The sequence below is a fragment of the Hypomesus transpacificus genome, chromosome 6 (genome assembly GCF_021917145.1).
Source record: "Hypomesus transpacificus isolate Combined female chromosome 6, fHypTra1, whole genome shotgun sequence".
Taxonomy (NCBI): domain Eukaryota; kingdom Metazoa; phylum Chordata; class Actinopteri; order Osmeriformes; family Osmeridae; genus Hypomesus; species Hypomesus transpacificus.
This window is the reverse complement of record NC_061065.1, coordinates 13,777,428-13,793,622: the sequence shown is the minus strand read 5'-3', so window position 1 is coordinate 13,793,622 and position 16,195 is coordinate 13,777,428. Positions and strand designations below refer to the sequence as shown.

General features: G+C 48.3%; 1 protein-coding gene across 8 annotated transcripts in view; it reads left to right on the top strand.

The window, feature by feature from the left end:
- LOC124468414 (nesprin-2-like) overlaps positions 1-16,195 on the top strand; it is an 85,837-nt gene that overhangs the window by 48,311 nt on the left and 21,331 nt on the right. For 5 of the 8 annotated variants that reach the window (XM_047021115.1, XM_047021113.1, XM_047021114.1 and 2 more), the window contains 29 exons: positions 175-357; positions 692-820; positions 1,226-1,330; positions 1,704-1,805; positions 2,011-2,478; positions 2,711-2,808; positions 2,910-3,066; positions 3,253-3,366; positions 3,517-3,672; positions 3,812-4,012; positions 4,205-4,306; positions 4,666-4,848; positions 5,181-5,354; positions 5,500-5,634; positions 6,481-6,677; positions 6,905-7,040; positions 7,632-7,814; positions 8,393-8,542; positions 8,808-8,978; positions 9,396-9,551; positions 9,751-9,900; positions 10,136-10,306; positions 10,505-10,638; positions 11,719-11,926; positions 12,434-12,616; positions 12,891-13,004; positions 13,218-13,372; positions 13,483-13,630; positions 14,506-14,600. In XM_047021115.1, coding sequence (XP_046877071.1) covers positions 175-357; positions 692-820; positions 1,226-1,330; positions 1,704-1,805; positions 2,011-2,478; positions 2,711-2,808; positions 2,910-3,066; positions 3,253-3,366; positions 3,517-3,672; positions 3,812-4,012; positions 4,205-4,306; positions 4,666-4,848; positions 5,181-5,354; positions 5,500-5,634; positions 6,481-6,677; positions 6,905-7,040; positions 7,632-7,814; positions 8,393-8,542; positions 8,808-8,978; positions 9,396-9,551; positions 9,751-9,900; positions 10,136-10,306; positions 10,505-10,638; positions 11,719-11,926; positions 12,434-12,616; positions 12,891-13,004; positions 13,218-13,372; positions 13,483-13,630; positions 14,506-14,600 — 4,658 coding nt within the window. The remainder of the gene's footprint in view (positions 1-174; positions 358-691; positions 821-1,225; positions 1,331-1,703; positions 1,806-2,010; positions 2,479-2,710; positions 2,809-2,909; positions 3,067-3,252; positions 3,367-3,516; positions 3,673-3,811; positions 4,013-4,204; positions 4,307-4,665; positions 4,849-5,180; positions 5,355-5,499; positions 5,635-6,480; positions 6,678-6,904; positions 7,041-7,631; positions 7,815-8,392; positions 8,543-8,807; positions 8,979-9,395; positions 9,552-9,750; positions 9,901-10,135; positions 10,307-10,504; positions 10,639-11,718; positions 11,927-12,433; positions 12,617-12,890; positions 13,005-13,217; positions 13,373-13,482; positions 13,631-14,505; positions 14,601-16,195) is intronic. The other 3 variants (XM_047021112.1, XM_047021111.1, XM_047021116.1) reach the window with 3 other exon arrangements.

Genomic DNA, 16,195 nt, shown 5'->3' with positions numbered 1-16,195 from the left:
CACATTTAACTGGAGTAGAATTCCATCAATATGTATCGCTACACACACTACTGTAGCTAGGACTGTCAAATCGAGCAAACTGCTCAAAGAAAGCCTACACTACCCATAATCCTTTCCGAAACGGTTCCAGAGGAAGCTAGAGATCCTTGTCTCTTGTCCCTCCCTGTTGTCCAGGTCATCCTGGCCAACATCCAGTCCATGCGGAGGACGGTGGAGGTGATGGAGAGCTGCAAAGCCCAGCTGGGGCTACCCCCCGGGGCGGAGGAGACCCTGGCTGCCTTCCCGAGGGCCAGGCAGCTCCTGCAGCCCCTCCAGGAGCTGGAGCTGTTGACACGGAGGCAGACCGCCCTGCTGGAGGTACGCTACACACTCGGCCTCATGGCTGGGACTGTGCCACTGATTCCGGGATTGGTCTTTCATGGGAGCCAGAAGGTGGCTCGTGACCAATGTTGTTCTTTGTCTTTCTGTCTCTCGCTCTTTCTCTCTTTCTTTCTCGTTTCTCTCTTTTTCTCTCTTTCTTCCTATATCTCTTGCTTTTTCATTTCTCTCTTTCTTTCGTTCCCTCCATCTCTTTCTTTTTCTCTTTCTCTCTTTCCCTCAACCTTTCTCACTCTCCTTCCATCTCTCGTTCTTTCTCTCTTCCGTTTTTCTCACCACGTCTCACTCATCTCTTTCTCTCTTGCTCTCTCAGAGTCAATCAGGAGAAGACAAGAGGGCCGAGGAGGTCCACGTTGAGGATGGGTGTGTTACAACCGAGGCCTCTGTCTGGATTGAGAACACCCAGGTGGATGAGGCACAGCGAGGGGCCACAAGATCACAGGTAGGCCTGACCACGCGCCTTGTGATGTGGCTCGTGACTGCATGTGGCGCTCCGCTTAACGATTCACGTGTTTGCTTGTGTGTGGCTTGAAATAACCACCGAGGTTGGGATTTTCTGAAAGCCAGCATCATTATAAATGGAAAAAAATGACTACCGCTTGTTATAATTAATATCGTCCTTCAGTCACCAACCCTGGAGTTTCAATCAGCAATAGCATCAACTCAGGTTGCATGGTTTGCAGTTTAAGTTGGCAACAAACATGATTTGATATTTGAAAAAACAAAACCCCAGTACTGTATGTTTGTCATACAGAAGTGAAACCTTCCAGGATCCTAGTTGGTAACGAATGCTCTAACATGCGAATCAGGCAGCATTAACCCGTCGCTAACCCATATCCTGAAACAGGATGCTTTTGGCCTGTGTCCCTTTGAGGAAGAGGAGGAGGAAGAGGAGGAGGAAGGGAGTCTGGAGTTGTCATCCTCTGACACACTTACCAGCAGTCTCCCTGAGGTAAAAAGAGAAGAGACTGTGTACCTCTGGGTAGACTAGCATGAAGGCTAGCGTCTCAGAAGCTAGTAACATCTTTCTCAGTTATTTGGCTATTTGTTTGTAATAGGGTGACTAATCCTAACCCTGTTGTGTGACTTTTGCTGTGTCTCAAACAAAACACATTTTAAACCATTGTATTTGTAATATATTAACAAAAATAATGATGTTGAAGGGTAAGCTTCAGTTTGTAGGCCTGGGTTTGGAGATAATCTGTTTAAAATGCTGAAGTCTGTGTCTAGGGCAGTATCATTCCTGGAAATCTGTCAGAGACAGCTGCCTCATGTTTGTTAAAACCTCTTAATGGACTCCTCCCCTGCCTGTGCGCCCGGACTAGGACCCAGATGAGACCCTTGGGCATGATCAAGCAGAGACCACCACCACCCAGAATCACCTGGACCTTCACATGCAGAAACCTCAACCTCCTTCTGTCCCTAAGGTAAACTGATCTTTTTTTTTAATTGTACATTGTTAAAGTTTAACAGTAAAGTCATTTTGAAATACAGTACCAGTCAAAAGAATGGGAAAATGTGTCCAAACCTTTGACTGGTACTGTACATTTACACATGTTGTTTTGAAGGGTATTGTTGCACACTGAACCAACAGTTTTCCTCCTAAAATCCCCTTCAATGTTTTTCAATCAGAATTCGGAGTCATCAGAAACCTATTCCAAAGCCGTTCCAAAGAGAGATTCAAGTGACGCACCAGAGTTCTGCCAAGTCACCGCAGGCCCAGCACAATCAAACACCCTATCGTCACGCACGCCATCAGAGCTCGTGGGAAACAACACAACGTCTCGCGCCGACCTCACCGAAGCGGTAACCAAGGAGACCACATCCATCACAAGACCTGAGAAGACTGGATCAGTGACCGTGGAGGCACAATCAGTACCGGAGACCGGTTTAGTAACCAAGGCAACTGCTTCACGACCGAAAACGGGCCAAGCGGCGCGACCCACGTGTGACACGGTGACACACGCCGTCCAGACACGTGCTCCGGCCTGTAGGGAGGAGGCCCAGGTCGTCCCTGCACGTCCTGCCCCTCCATTCAGCCCCCACCTCGCACACGTGGACGAGTCTCACGAGACACCAAGACATGACCACCCACACCTGGTAAGTGCCATAAGAACTGTAGAACTGTAGTTATAGTCACGACCTGTACACGGCAACTGTTATTCCCATGAAGCTGAGATCATTAGGGTGACCAAAAGGTTTAGCTCTGAATTTGTTCTGGGGAAAGAAGATGAACACAAGTGCATAACACCTGACGTTCTGCTTAAGCGAGGCCCAGTTCGTTAGTAAACTAGGGGCTCTTGTTGAGACCTCCTCGCCTCTCACACTCTAGGGATCCCCGAGTGAGCAGGGGGACGTGGAGAGCATGACGGAGACGCACAGCAGCCTGGCAGACCAAGCTCACCACACCACTACCCTCACACAAAGCAGGTGAGACACGGCTCACCAACTCCCTCGGGTCACACCCTCTCCGACGTGGGCCAAGGGACAGAATGGCACTCCCTCCCTAACGTGTGTCGGTTTGCCCTCAGCCCCGATGCCGTGTCCAGGTGTGCTGAGGAAGAGGAGGGGACGGGGAGATGGGCTCGTCTCCACTCACAGCTCTCCGACAAACTCGGCATCTTAAGAAAGATTCAGGAAGAGAATGAGGCGGTAGTCAGTTCAAAGGATGCATTGGCAGAGGAGAAGGTAGGTCACCACCTTACACTGGGGTTACACCGGTTAACTGACAACCGGTTAACCAACAGCGTTTTCCATTTAAATAACGTTTACATGAACTAGACCCAGTGCCCTATTACTGCGAAGACGCAGTGACCGCCTGTTGATGCCAACACTCCAGAATGAACAGTGTGGACCTGTTTGCTGTGTGTGTAGGACCCGGGGCTGAAGACAGAGGAGGGCATTGACTTTGTTGCTCTTCAGGAACTGCAGAAGTGTGTCGCAACGCTTCAACAGCTGAGACACGGGGTCAGGGGGACAGCAGCAGGGGTGAGTGCTGTTTCCATGTGTGTGTGTGTGTGTGTGTGTGTGTGTTTAAGCTTCGTTCTATTTCTAGTTCTATACAGTACGGAGTCCCTCAAACTCCTCAGGTGTTCTTGGCATATATCGAGTGACTACGCCGTGTGGTATGTCTTCCAGGGTGGCTCAGGGGGCGATTCTGATCCCGTACAGGATGGTGAGCTGTACTCGTCCCTGAGTGAGGTGGTCCTGTCCGTGGACGCTCTAACAGACCAGCTCCTCCGCCCTCCGGGGACGACCGCGGAGCAGGCCCAGCTGAGAGCGCTCCTGCTGGAGGTGAGCAGGAGGAGCTTGAACTGTAGATAGACCACACCCCTTCTACCGTGTCGTGAAGGTTGACACTCAGCCGTCAGCGAGAGTGCGACTGCAATGTCAGTTGACAGAGATGGATTTGTGTGTGTGTTTTGTGTTTCAGTGCGTCTCCACAGAGTTGGTTGTCCTGGGTGAAGAGCTCACCGCGGCGAGTTCACATGTCAGTCCGGCCCTTTCTGACGAAGACCCGGGAGAACTCGAGAGTTTGAACGTACTGGATGGATGCCTGCAAACGGCCCAGTCTGTTCTATTCTGCTCCCAGGACCGGCTACGCACACGTCTGGGCCGCCCACATGAAAATCAGGTAGGCGCAACCCAGACACAACCATCTCACAACCACACCATAACCCTTACACAAAGACTCCACAACCGTCAGAGAATGTCCTTCCAACGTCCACATCTTACATCAAACCACACACACACACACACACACTCTCTTCTTCAGGTCTTTGTATTGTTCTCACTGTCCTTTCGGGGGGCGTGGGGTGTGTTCCAGGCAGGGCCCGAGGAACAGGAGGGCCCACTGTGTCTGTTTGAGGAGCTTACCCATGTCCACGGACACCCTGCTACACACGTCCAGGATGCCCCCAGGCTGGAGGTACGTCAGTGGTTTGGGGGAGGTTAGGGTTAGTGGAAGTGTTAGTGGAAGTGTTACGGGTTGGAATTAGTTTACGGGTTGGAATTAGGATGTTGGGATGGTTTAGGTTTAGGGTTGGGAGCTGAAGTTTGGGTTCAGGCTAGGTTTTTGGGTTAAGGTTAGGGGAAAACGGACCCATTCAACATCAAACGATGTTGAATGGGTCTGAATTGTATCCCCACAGGAACAGCCATGCAATCGTGTGTGTACTGCATGTGTGTAGTTTGGTAACTACCTGTTCGGTCCAAAGTCAGTGTGTAGAGCATGACGTTTTGCCTGCGCTGTACGTTACAACGACCATACCAAATGTCCCTGTGCAGTGCATGCTGATCAGCCAGTGGAGGAAATGGCCAGAGGACACCACAGACACACAGCGGGTTTCCCATGCCCTGCTGCAGGGGCTGGCCAGTCTGGTGGAACTGGGCCAGGAGCGTGTGGCCCATAGTCAGGACTGTCCGCCTGACAGCCGAAGCCAGCTGCAGAGCCTGGTCTGCAGACACAAGGTACCTGTACATCTCCTGCAGCCGACTGTTGAGGTTTAGTCGGGTTGAGCACAGGCCTCAAAGAAGGAGCCTCCATTTGAGGCCACTCGAACAACACAAACCAGCACAAGTTCGCTCGTGGAAATATCAAGAGTTTGTAATCTAATGACTGCATTGGTTTAACTCAGTGTAAGCCCAGCAACTGTTCATATTCTGGATTTGTGTGCTGTAAATATGTCCCAAATTTAAGCTAAACCTAACTGTTTTTCATGTCACTTTTTTTGCCTATCCCTGGTCTGGTCTTCCTTACCATCCCTGGGTCTGGTGGCATCTGGTTTCCATGGCGATGGCAGAAGTTCTTCTACATCCTGGGGTCGCGGCTGGCGTTTGGCCAGAGGCTATTCCAGGACGGGTCACAGGGGGCGCTGCGAGACCTAGAAGAGGAATGGCTCGAGCTGGAACGCAGAGCCCAATCTCTTCAGCAACAGGCGCTGGAGCAGAGAGTCACCCTGCAGAAGAGACTCCAGGTGAAGTGGATATCTTTGGTCATCAAAGTATATCTCTCTCCCTCTAGACATTTTTGTTCCTGGAGGAAGACAGTTTTTACATTTGTTGAAGGTGTGTATATTTTGGTGTGTGTGTGAATAAACGTGTGTGTGTGTGTGTGTATAGGACTGGAGCCAGTGGGAAGTGGGTTGTGAGCGTGTAGGGAGACTGCTTGAGGAGTTAGAAGCTCTCATCCCTGGTGAAAACCCTGAAGAGGAGGAGATGGAGAATCAGCTACAGGATAGGCTAGAAGCCTGCCAGGTAGAGCGCACACACCTGCACACACACTCTCTTCCACCCTCATTTGAGATTTTTTATTGTATGCTTTTGAAATTTCAAAAGCCTAAGCGATAATGAATGGGTCGTTTGATTGTATTCATTCCTGGCAAAGGGGAGGCACCTCATTTCCACAGAAATCTGGTCTATCCTTTGTGATCATTTTGAAGAATGGGAAAAGCGAGTAGCACGCTGCCCATGAATCAAGAGGTCCATGCTGTGCCTTGTGAGGGATGTTGTGATGATGTGTGAATGTGTGAGTGAGTGTTTGTGTGCATGTGTGTGTGTGTTTGCACGGGTGGGCTCTTCGGTGCCTCATGGAACAATCTTCAACAACTCAAGGATTCATGGCTGCCCAATCTTGACTCGTCAATTGTATATCCACAGACAAGCTCTAATTATATATGCAACCACTCCAGATGGAACGCCATTTATCTGCTGCCCGCCATTCCCCTTTGCAGCCTCCCCTGCCTCCCTTTTACAATTACACAGGCTCATTTCTCTGTTGGATTGACTGGGATGGAACGAATATGTGTGTTGGAGTGTGCGCGTGTGGGTTTCGTTGAAGCGCCAGCGTAACGTGCAATCCCACTTCCTCCCCTACTCCCTCATCAGTTGTCTGCGATACAAGATCTCAGTTCTTCTGGTCAATACTGAAGACCAGTGTCCAATCATGAGGACTGTTGGGGGTTCCTGTAGGACAGTGTCGGGCACCGAGTTTGTCTTCTTTGTCGCCCTCATTTGCTTGTTCTTTCTTCACTACTTTCCTCCGTGTTGTTGGTCATGTCCTCCTCTTCTCCCCTTCACTGTGGCTCTCTCATTCCCCGTCAGCGAGTGCTCGACCTTCTCCTGGAGAGCAGGCCCACCTTGGGCTGGATCCTGGACGTGGGAAAGGTCCTGCAGGCGGGGGGCTGCAGTACCCGGCTCGGCAGGATAGGGGGAGCTCTGGAGCTGCGCTGGCGGGGCGTCCGCAGCAGGGCCCAGCTGGAGAGCAAACGCAGCCGGGACCTCCAGGAGAACTGGGCCAGGTGGGCCACATGCGCGCACACACATGCAGAGATACACACACACACACTGCTCGCACACACCAGCAAGGTGGAGGCACAAAGCTGTTCAACGATAAACACATGTGCTTCAGTGTGGCTGACGAGCCAGGGGAGATGCTCTGAATCAGTCAGCTAACTTGCGAGTTCGGTCAAGTTCCATTTGCCTGAACGAGCTTTGGCTCCGCGTCTCCTCCCGGTGCGTCGTCCAGGTTCCAGAAAGACTCTGTGGCGTTCACAGAGTGGACCCAGGGTGCCCACCAACGCCTGGAATCCTTGCGGTCGGGTCTGGCAGAAGCAGCACCTGCAGAAAAAGAACTTAACCCTGGCCAGCTCATCCATCTTTTGGTACGTTGTTTGAGGAAGGTTTATGACCCCGAGGGAGATTTCATCTGAATTACCTAGTCTCGACATGTAATCTGTCAACAAAAGTTATGACTATAATTAGACTAGATACAACTACAAAACCCATCTATAATTTAATAAAGGTAGGATCGGTAAGTTTTGCGAGGCTAGACGTTTTGGCTCAAGTTCGAAAGGGTTCAAACTAGTTCAAACCAAAATATCCCACCTCCTCCCTTCAAAGCCACTCAACCAAAACACATGAACGCGCTGCCTGACGACTGCCATGAGGTAGGTGGACAAGTAGCCCGTCCAATCATTACATTCGGTCCAAATGCCGTCCTATCATTAAGTTTGTCCCCCACTGCACAATTGGGCGTGTTTATTACAGTCCTGCGATGCCCATAGCTATTGGATTTGTTTAATTTGATTGTCAAACTTTTCGATTTACTGGTTGCTATCATAATGTGAAATTATTTCAGCAAATATGACAAAAAGTGCCTCAACAACATTACCGACCCTGCCTTTAAGTCACTTGCTCTTCTGCACGTCTTTAAGTTTAAAGTGCTCAGTCTGTGTGTATCACGCGTTCGACAGGATTTCTCCATGGAGCTGGAGGCCAGGTCAGCCCAGAGGGCCTCAGCTCTCCGGGCCGGGGCCTCTGTGCTCCAGCTGAAGGAGGCAGACTCCCCGATCCTGCGGAGGAGTCTGGCCCAGCTGGAGCAGAGCTGGACCGGGGTCTCCTCCACGCTGCCTGCTGCCCAGGAGAAGCTCCATCAGGTGGGTCAGGAGTCTGGATGGTGCTCTCTCCTCCCGTTGACACGTTGTCCGTGGTCGAGGCCCCCCTATCTTGGTGGCGTAATTCATATGAGACGTTTTTAACTACGAAAATGGGGGTCTGTCGGCATAGAACGTGCGAGAGTAAAGATGCTATCAGGGAACATATCCAATTTGGTTGAGTGCTTTTCAAACGGAACAGCCCAGAAGAACTGGAGAGAGCGGAGGAGTAGAATACCTTTTCATTTCACCCCCATCGTTCATCATCGACAAATGGGTGATACTTGTGCCAAACAGGTGGAAACCTGTTTTTGATGTCTTTCTTTTAACTGGTATAGGATGGAAAAGGGGAGGAAGAACGTGTTTAATCTTCAGAGTGCCCATCACTTTCGTAATAAGCTTCCACTGTTTACTTCAACCTCAGAGAAAAATTGGAAGAATCATTGCTCATAATTCAAGCTTACGCACCCCCCACACACACACACACACACACTCACACACTTACACACACACATATAAATGACATCGTATTTACAGTGATACTCAAAAATCCCTTCGTACTGCATGCCTCTCTCGCTCAGCTCCTATTGGACCGTTGGCCACCAAAGGAGGTGCTGGTGGACCTGGAGACCTGGGCGAGCCAGGTAGAGGTGCGTCTGGAGGAGGAGAGAGAGGGAGCCCTCAAAGCCTGCCATGGAGACCAGTTCACCCAGATACTCCAGCGCTACCAGGTACCGCCCCTGTTTCCCCGGGACCACCTTCTACAGCCTTCTCTTAAAAGTAACCTTTTGCTCCAGGCGACCTTTTCCCGCCGTGAACCTAGTGCCCTCTTTTCTCAGTCTTTCAGTTTCTCTCTTACGCAAATGTGTTTCGGTGGAGAAAAATAACACCGCGGTCTGGGCTCATATTTCCCTTCCCACGCTTGTTATCTCAACATGAACTGATCTGGGATCCGGAGTGATAACATCTGTATGTTTGTGGTGGGGTTCCCCTCAGGAGCTGAAGGCAGGATTGGCCAGTGGGCAGCTCACCCTGGACTTCCTGTGCCAGTCTGGGCCCCAGGCGGCGCTAACGGCCGCCGAACGCTCCGAGCGCACCCTCTTCGCCGAGCGTCTGGGTGACGTCAACCTGCGCTGGCTCCTTCTTCAGCGGGAGATGGAAATCCAGGTCAGTACGTCCAATGAAGTTTTAGGGGGACTTCAACCACACCAAGATGAAACCCTCCTTCCCTCCTTCCCTCGAGGTAACATCTGATCTAACGTGAGAGCGTTGCAAAAACCATTTGTAAGACGCTCTTATCCAGAGCGTCTTACAGTAAGTACAGGGACATTCCCCCCAAGGCAAGTAGGGTGAAGTGCCTTGCCCAAGGACACAACATCATGTGGCACGGCGGGGAATCGATCCAGCAACCTTTTGATTACTAGCCCGACTCCCTCACCGCTCAGCCGTCTGACTCCCATCTAAAGCTGCACTGACCAATCCAGTCTTCCTAGAACCGGCATATCTCCAATGGATGGGGTCCAATGGATTAGCACATTGAGGAGGATCATGACTATGCTAAGCTATGCTGTTTGGTTTCCTCAGATGCGCGAGGCAGAGCGCCTGCTGCACGCCTGCGTCGACAGGGAGACCAAGCTGCGACGCATACGCAGCTGGGTGGAGCTCCACTTACAGAGGCTGGGGGAGTGGCTACGACCTGTCAGTCAAATCCAGGCTGGCAAGGCCCTGGCTGAGTTGGAGGTACTAAAAAGACAACAGGACTGTTATGTGACCTGTTGTTTACGGTTGTATGTTGTTGTTGTTTTACGTGGGAACAAGAGCTCTGGTATTTTTTCGAAATCTAGTCTTGTTCTCTGTGCATGCTTGGCATGCATGCGGACAGTATGTGTGTGTGTGTGTTTTTCTAAGACCTTGCTTTGCCTCTTCGGCTCTGTTGCAGCCCATCGAGGAGAGGGTGAAGGAGCTGTTTGTGGCGCTCAAGGACCTCAGAGCAGTGCGGGTGTCTGACGACCTGGAGCATCCGAGTGACCAAGCCTTCAGTCAGCAAGCTGGTATAGCTGATCAAGCCTCTAGTACCCTCAGCCAACAGGTACTGTACTCGGTATACATATGGAAATGAATTGATTGAAGAATGATTTACTAAATGATTTGATGGAAATCTGTTATGTTGTTGTCCGTGTGGGGACAGGTTTATTGTATGAAATACATAATTATACACTGCTGTTTGTTCTTTTTGTGTGTTGTCTCTTATTTTTGTATGTAGAGAGGACTAGTTTGAAAGCAGCTATTTGTGTTAAGTCACTTTTTTGTCTTGTGGTACACAGGTTCAGTCCCTGAAGCCAGCTCTGCAGCATGTCTTAGAAGAGTGGGGACGATTTGAGCAGAAACTGAGTGAAGTTTCCTTCCTCGCCACTAGAGTGCGCTGTACTTTGGAGCACTCTCGCGCACCACTTCTCTCCTCCAACCAAGTGAAGGTGAACGGAGAACTTTTGCAGGTGAGGGCTTGACTGAAACCTGTTTCCTCCTCTCCCTGAGCAAATTCCAGAGTGAAAATGAAGGATGAAAGTGGTCTCAAAGTGGGACACATTTTATAAAAGGTTCAATTCAGCTTCGAAAATGTCAGCATGCTCTAAAACTTTTATGGTAGTTTCATGATTGGTCTCAGTGACATTATCGGGCTTCTGTGTCTACAGATGATCCAGGAGGATGCTGGGAAGGGGGTCAAGGTTCTGGCTGCTGTGGACCAATCATATTCCAGTCTGAGAATTCTGGTCAGCCCTGACACGGCTCAGCTCCTCTCTGAGAAGGTGGAGGGAGAGCGAACACGGTTAGTACCTTCACGACATCAAGACAATTCAGTTAAGTAGACTACAATGGAACCTAATTCAAACAGAATGCCTGCACTCGAAACCCAGTACCTCAATACCCAGTATTTCTTTCAGATGTGTGCCTTAATTATTTATTTTATTTATTTTTACGTAACTCAATGAGATGTAGATAATGCCTCTGCAGGACTAAAATAAACACCCTTTTTTCCCCCAATCTGGAGAAGTATACTGTATACATAAATGTATCTCCATAGACTCTATGAGGCACATGAGTGTTTTGAGAGCAAAAACAGTGGGGCAGTTCATCTCCACACAGCCTGCGGCCTGTTCCAGAGGAGAGACAGGGCAGACCGGAGGACAGACTCGGCAGATTTATATCCGAGACTTCAGTCCCCGTCTGCTCGACTGGCCAGACCCGAGCACTTCATCTCCTCTTGTGTTCTCCTCTGCACTGCAGAAGATGCTCAAACACAGTCACACGCAAATACAGATACACACACCGGAAAAAAACACACTCCGTGAAATATCGTCTGGGGAGCATTTATCTGTGTTCCCTCCAAATATCTGGGTTTTTCTTCTCAGCCGTGGCTGTTGTTAAGGTGATGGTGACGAGGACCATCTCCTATTTTAGACTCGAGCAGAGTTTTGGTGATTTAGGTACTCTAAATCAACAGGAGCGCTGTGTTCCCATGATCAAACCCATTGGTCTTGCTTAAACAAGAGTGTGTATTTGAGTGTGTGTGTGTTTACACTGTTACTGTGGTAATACTCCCGGGCTTGAGCTGTTTCCCGGGCCAACCTTTTTTGGCATGATTTTACTTAAACTATCCACAAGAGTTACCACGTAGACTCACTGACGACACATTCGTAATCATTTCCTCAAAAGTAAAAGAAAAAAAAAAAAAAAAAGACGTCTTCCCACTCGCAAAGATCTCCACTTCATCTCAGAAAGCACACCCACAATGCACCATTTCACCTGGAGGATGGCTACGGCACGAGGCGAGCTCGTGCGAGCTCGGCGTGCGACGAATGGCATCCCCCTAGCTAGCGTGTGGTCTCCCCTGCCCCTCCCCCTCCAGGTGGAAGGCGGTAGTGCAGGAGGTCGAGAAGGAGCTGCAGAGGACCAGGGAGTTACACCACCACTGGCAGGAGTACAGCCGCCTGTCTGACCCCTGCGTCACCAGCCTGCGACAGCACCAAGAGCAGTGGGGGGAGCTCGTGAACTCCCCACCCAAACCCCAGGAAGCCCAGGATCGCTGTCGAGAGGAACAGATTGTATCCATCAAGGTGAGTGGATGTTTTGAAAGACATGCTTCTCATTTTTAAGTCCCGAAATGATTGAATAACCCTAATGAAACGATGAATCTAACCCCATGTTTCACCTTCACCAAATTAAATACTGGAGGTATGTCGTGTTTTCCTGTGTCTAAACGTTTTTCTCCCCTGCATGGGTACTTGAGTACTTCAGAGAGCAGAGAGCAACCATATTTCTTAATTGACCATGTTTAGATTAGTCATACCTGCCCACATCCAGCCTTTATTTGCACTCCTAATGTAATAATTTGATGTCAACTTCAGTGCGTGTTGCTCTTAAAGCAGAAAAAACATGTTTTTTCTTGATGCTCTGAGTGCACCAAAAGACAAAGAAATATGGGTTTATATTAAACATAGTTCACATTGTGTTCCATGTTAGTGGAATTGAAGAGCTTGGAAAATGTTTTTTTTAATTTTATTCTGGAGTTAGGGTCACACTCATCTTAGAACATCCACAAACAACTGCAATTATTTTGTCAGAACCTGCAAGGAGATATAGAGACTCTGCAACCCAACATTGGCGAGGTTCTCGAGGCCTCAAAAATGCTCATTGGGCAGCTGGACCCACTGGCAGCCTCACTCATCCAATCAGAGACCAGGCTGCTTTCACGTGACCTCCTGCTTTTGAGTCAGATGTTGCTGGGGAAACAGAGACGACTTCAGGTGAGAGTTAGTAGCAATAAAGTTGACATGAAATCTGAAGTTATATGGAAAAGCAAAGGGATTGTAAAGCAAAGTTCAAAGTCAGTGTTTAAGTTATAGACAACTTGTGAATGTGATTTTGTGGGATTGTAGTGTAGATCATGTACCGAGTGTGCCTGTCACACCATAACCCTCCCCCTTTTACGATCAAATATGTTCTGATGAGTTCTTATTTGCTTGTGTTGAAATACAAAGTAGAACATTTTAACCACCGGATGTGTTTGTGTGTGTGTAGGAGGACCTAGACCAACAAAGGATGCTTGGAAACAATCTAGAAGCACTTGAGAAGGGAACTGAGGGCTCCATGCAAAGGCTGACAACTGACGTGTGTGATATCGACTCTGTGAAGGTGAGCGAGAATCCGTCTCATGTTGTGGACAACAGGAGAATCGTGTTGCGTTCGCACGGTCTCACTCGCACACCGGCACACGAGCGCGCACACATGCCGCCTCCACATGCATACGCACACTCTCTCTCACAAGCTCGCACCCACGCATGCGCACGCACACATACAAACACTCACACATACCTGACTGACTCCCTCTCTTCCTAAACGGTTTAGATGGCCCTGTGTGAACTGAGTAACCTGCTCCCTAAACTGGCTGACATCTCGGCTATTGGCTGCCGTGCGTCCGCAAACGAGCGAGAAGCTGAGCGCGTGCAGTCCCTCGCCAGCCGGTGGAAGCACGCCCTCCTGCTGGCGTCAGCTAAACGCAGGCACGTACCTACAAGGTCTCACGGGCTCTTTCTGGCAACAAAGAAAACCTCAACCAAATGTTTTTTGTACTTTGAAAAAATGACCGTGTGTGTGTGTGTTTGCTCATCAGGGAGATTGAGGATGGGGTCAAAGGGTCTGAGAGGGTTCAGCAGAAGTTGCACGCCTGTGAAAGCTTCCTGGACGAGTTGGAGGAGGCGTTGGCAGGAGACACTGCCAAGAACTACTCTGGCCTTCTAGACATGCTGGCTGTCCATCAGGTGCCCTGCAGACCCGTCCTACTAGCCAAGGATTGCCTTTTTGTACACCATTTGAGAATGATGGAATCCTAAAGCACAACGTTTGACTCGACATAGCTGCCTATTTGACACAGCAGGTCCAATGGCAAGTTGTAACTGTCGGACAGTTACACATTCTGCCGCGTCGTTTCGTAAGAAATTGGAATGTTGGCACAATTGCTGTCCAACGAGCCTAACTGCTATCCTTGTCGCTTTCGTCTTAGCAGACCATTCAGACGTGGCGCGGTATTGATAGATAGGAATTCCAGTGATTATCATTAAATTCCCCCAATATTTTTTTTTACTAACATTTCTGCCAGTACAAGCACAGAATTATTTCACAAACCTGCTAGAATTCCCCAGTATCAAAGTGTTGTTGGTCCTGGCAATGTCGAACAATAGGATCATATTTACACAGGATCAAATGTTTTCACATTAGCAGTTTTAGCATTGACGTGATATGGCTCTCTTTTATCAAAATTAAATTAATTGTATGTAATTCAATTTGGACTAAGCAATAATCAATCCTGAATTATATGTGCTCTTCCTATACTGCTTTGTTAGTGGAGCACGGTGAATAATTCCAGCACCGCATTTCATTTCTTAGTTAATTCATGTGAATTGACATGAATGTATGTATCTATTTTATAACCAAACTGCCATCGTACATAAAACGGTTTTAGGCGTTTGAAATGTCAGTCAATCGAACGGGGTGAGCAGTAAGCTGCTTTTCTGTAACTCCTGGTTACAGCACATTTCTAGGCAGTGCTACACTATGTCCACAGTCAGATTTATTTAAGCAACCCCAGCACAGATTTGTGACTCGCACTCTGCTACACTTTGTTCTCGTTCCACAGCGGCGTCAGGTTGAAATAGCTCACCAGCACCACATCTTCAGAGGTGTTGTCTACAACACCGCAAGCTCCCTGGATAACGATTTGCCAGAGGAAAGGTAAGATGCCGCTTGGAAAATGATTTAAATACGATCTCCAATAGATCAGTCCCATGTAGACATGGCTCCATAACTCGGATCACTTGCGGACCTTTTTAAAGCAAGCCGATCGTTTTCATTGGCTGTGTGGGCTCATTAAAGTGAATGTACAGTGCCCTCCAAAAGTATTGGAACAGTGAGGCCAATTCCTTTATTTTTGCTGTAGACTGAAAATATTTGGGCTTGACATCAAACGATGAATGTGAAACCAGAGATCAACGTTTCAGCTTTTATTTCCAGGTATTTACATCAGGATCTGATGCACAAATTAGAAAATATCACCTTTTTGTTCGAACCCACCCATTTGTCACGTGAGCAAAAGTATTGGAACATGTGACTGACAGGTGTGTTTTGTTGCCCAGGTGTGTCCTATTACATACATTATTCAATCAATAAATACCACTGAATGTCTACACTCAGGTTCAGATTGGGTAAGATAGGTTTTGTCTATGCAGACTGTATTCAGAGGTGAAAACAACATGAAAACCAGAGCGCTGTCTTTGGGTGAAAAACAAGCAATTGTGAGTCTTAGAGAAGATGGAAAATCAATCAGAGCCATTGCAGAAACATTGGCCATAGCCAGTACAACCATTTGGAATGTCCTGAAGAAGAAGAAAACTACTGGTGTACTAAGTAACAGACGTCGAACAGGTAGACCAAGGAAAAAATCAGCAGTTGATGACAGAAACATTGTGAGAGCTGTAAAGAAAGACCCTAAAACAACTGTTAGTGAGATCAGCAACAACCTCCAGATGGCAGGAGTGAAGGTATCACTATCTACTGTTCGCAGAAGACTTCATGAACAAAAGTACAAGGGCTACACCAGAAGATGCAAACCACTCATTAGCAAGAAGAATAGGAAGGCCAGGCTGGAATTTGCCAAAAAGTACAGAGATGAACCTCAAAAATTCTGGGACAAAGTTTTATGGACTGATGAGACAAAGATTAACTTTTACCAAAGTGATGGAAAGGCTAAAGTTTGGAGAAAGAAAGGAACTGCTCATGATCCCAAACACACAAGCTCATCTGTGAAACACGGTGGAGGTAATGTCATGGCTTGGGCTTGCATGGCTTCTTCTGGGACGGGCTCATTAATCTTCATTGAGGATGTAACACATGATGGCAGCAGCAAAATGAACTCGGAAGTCTACAGAAACATTTTGTCTGCCAATTTAAGGAAAGATGCAACCAAACTGATTGGCAGAGCCTTCATCATGCAGCAAGATAACGACCCAAAACACACTGCCAAAACAACAAAGGAGTTCATCAGGGGCAAGAAATGGAAGGTATTAGACTGGCCAAGTCAATCTCCTGACTTAAACCCTATAGAGCATGCATTTTACCTGCTTAAGAGGAGACTGAAGGGAGGAACCCCACAAAACAAACAACAACTGAAAGAGGCTGCAGTGAAAGCCTGGGAAAGCATCAAAAAGAAAGAATGCAAAAGTTTGGTGACGTCAATGGGTCACAGACTTGCTGCAGTTATTGAAAGCAAAGGATTTGCAACTAAATATTAAGTCTTATTCACTTAAATATGTTTTAAGTATATCTGTTCC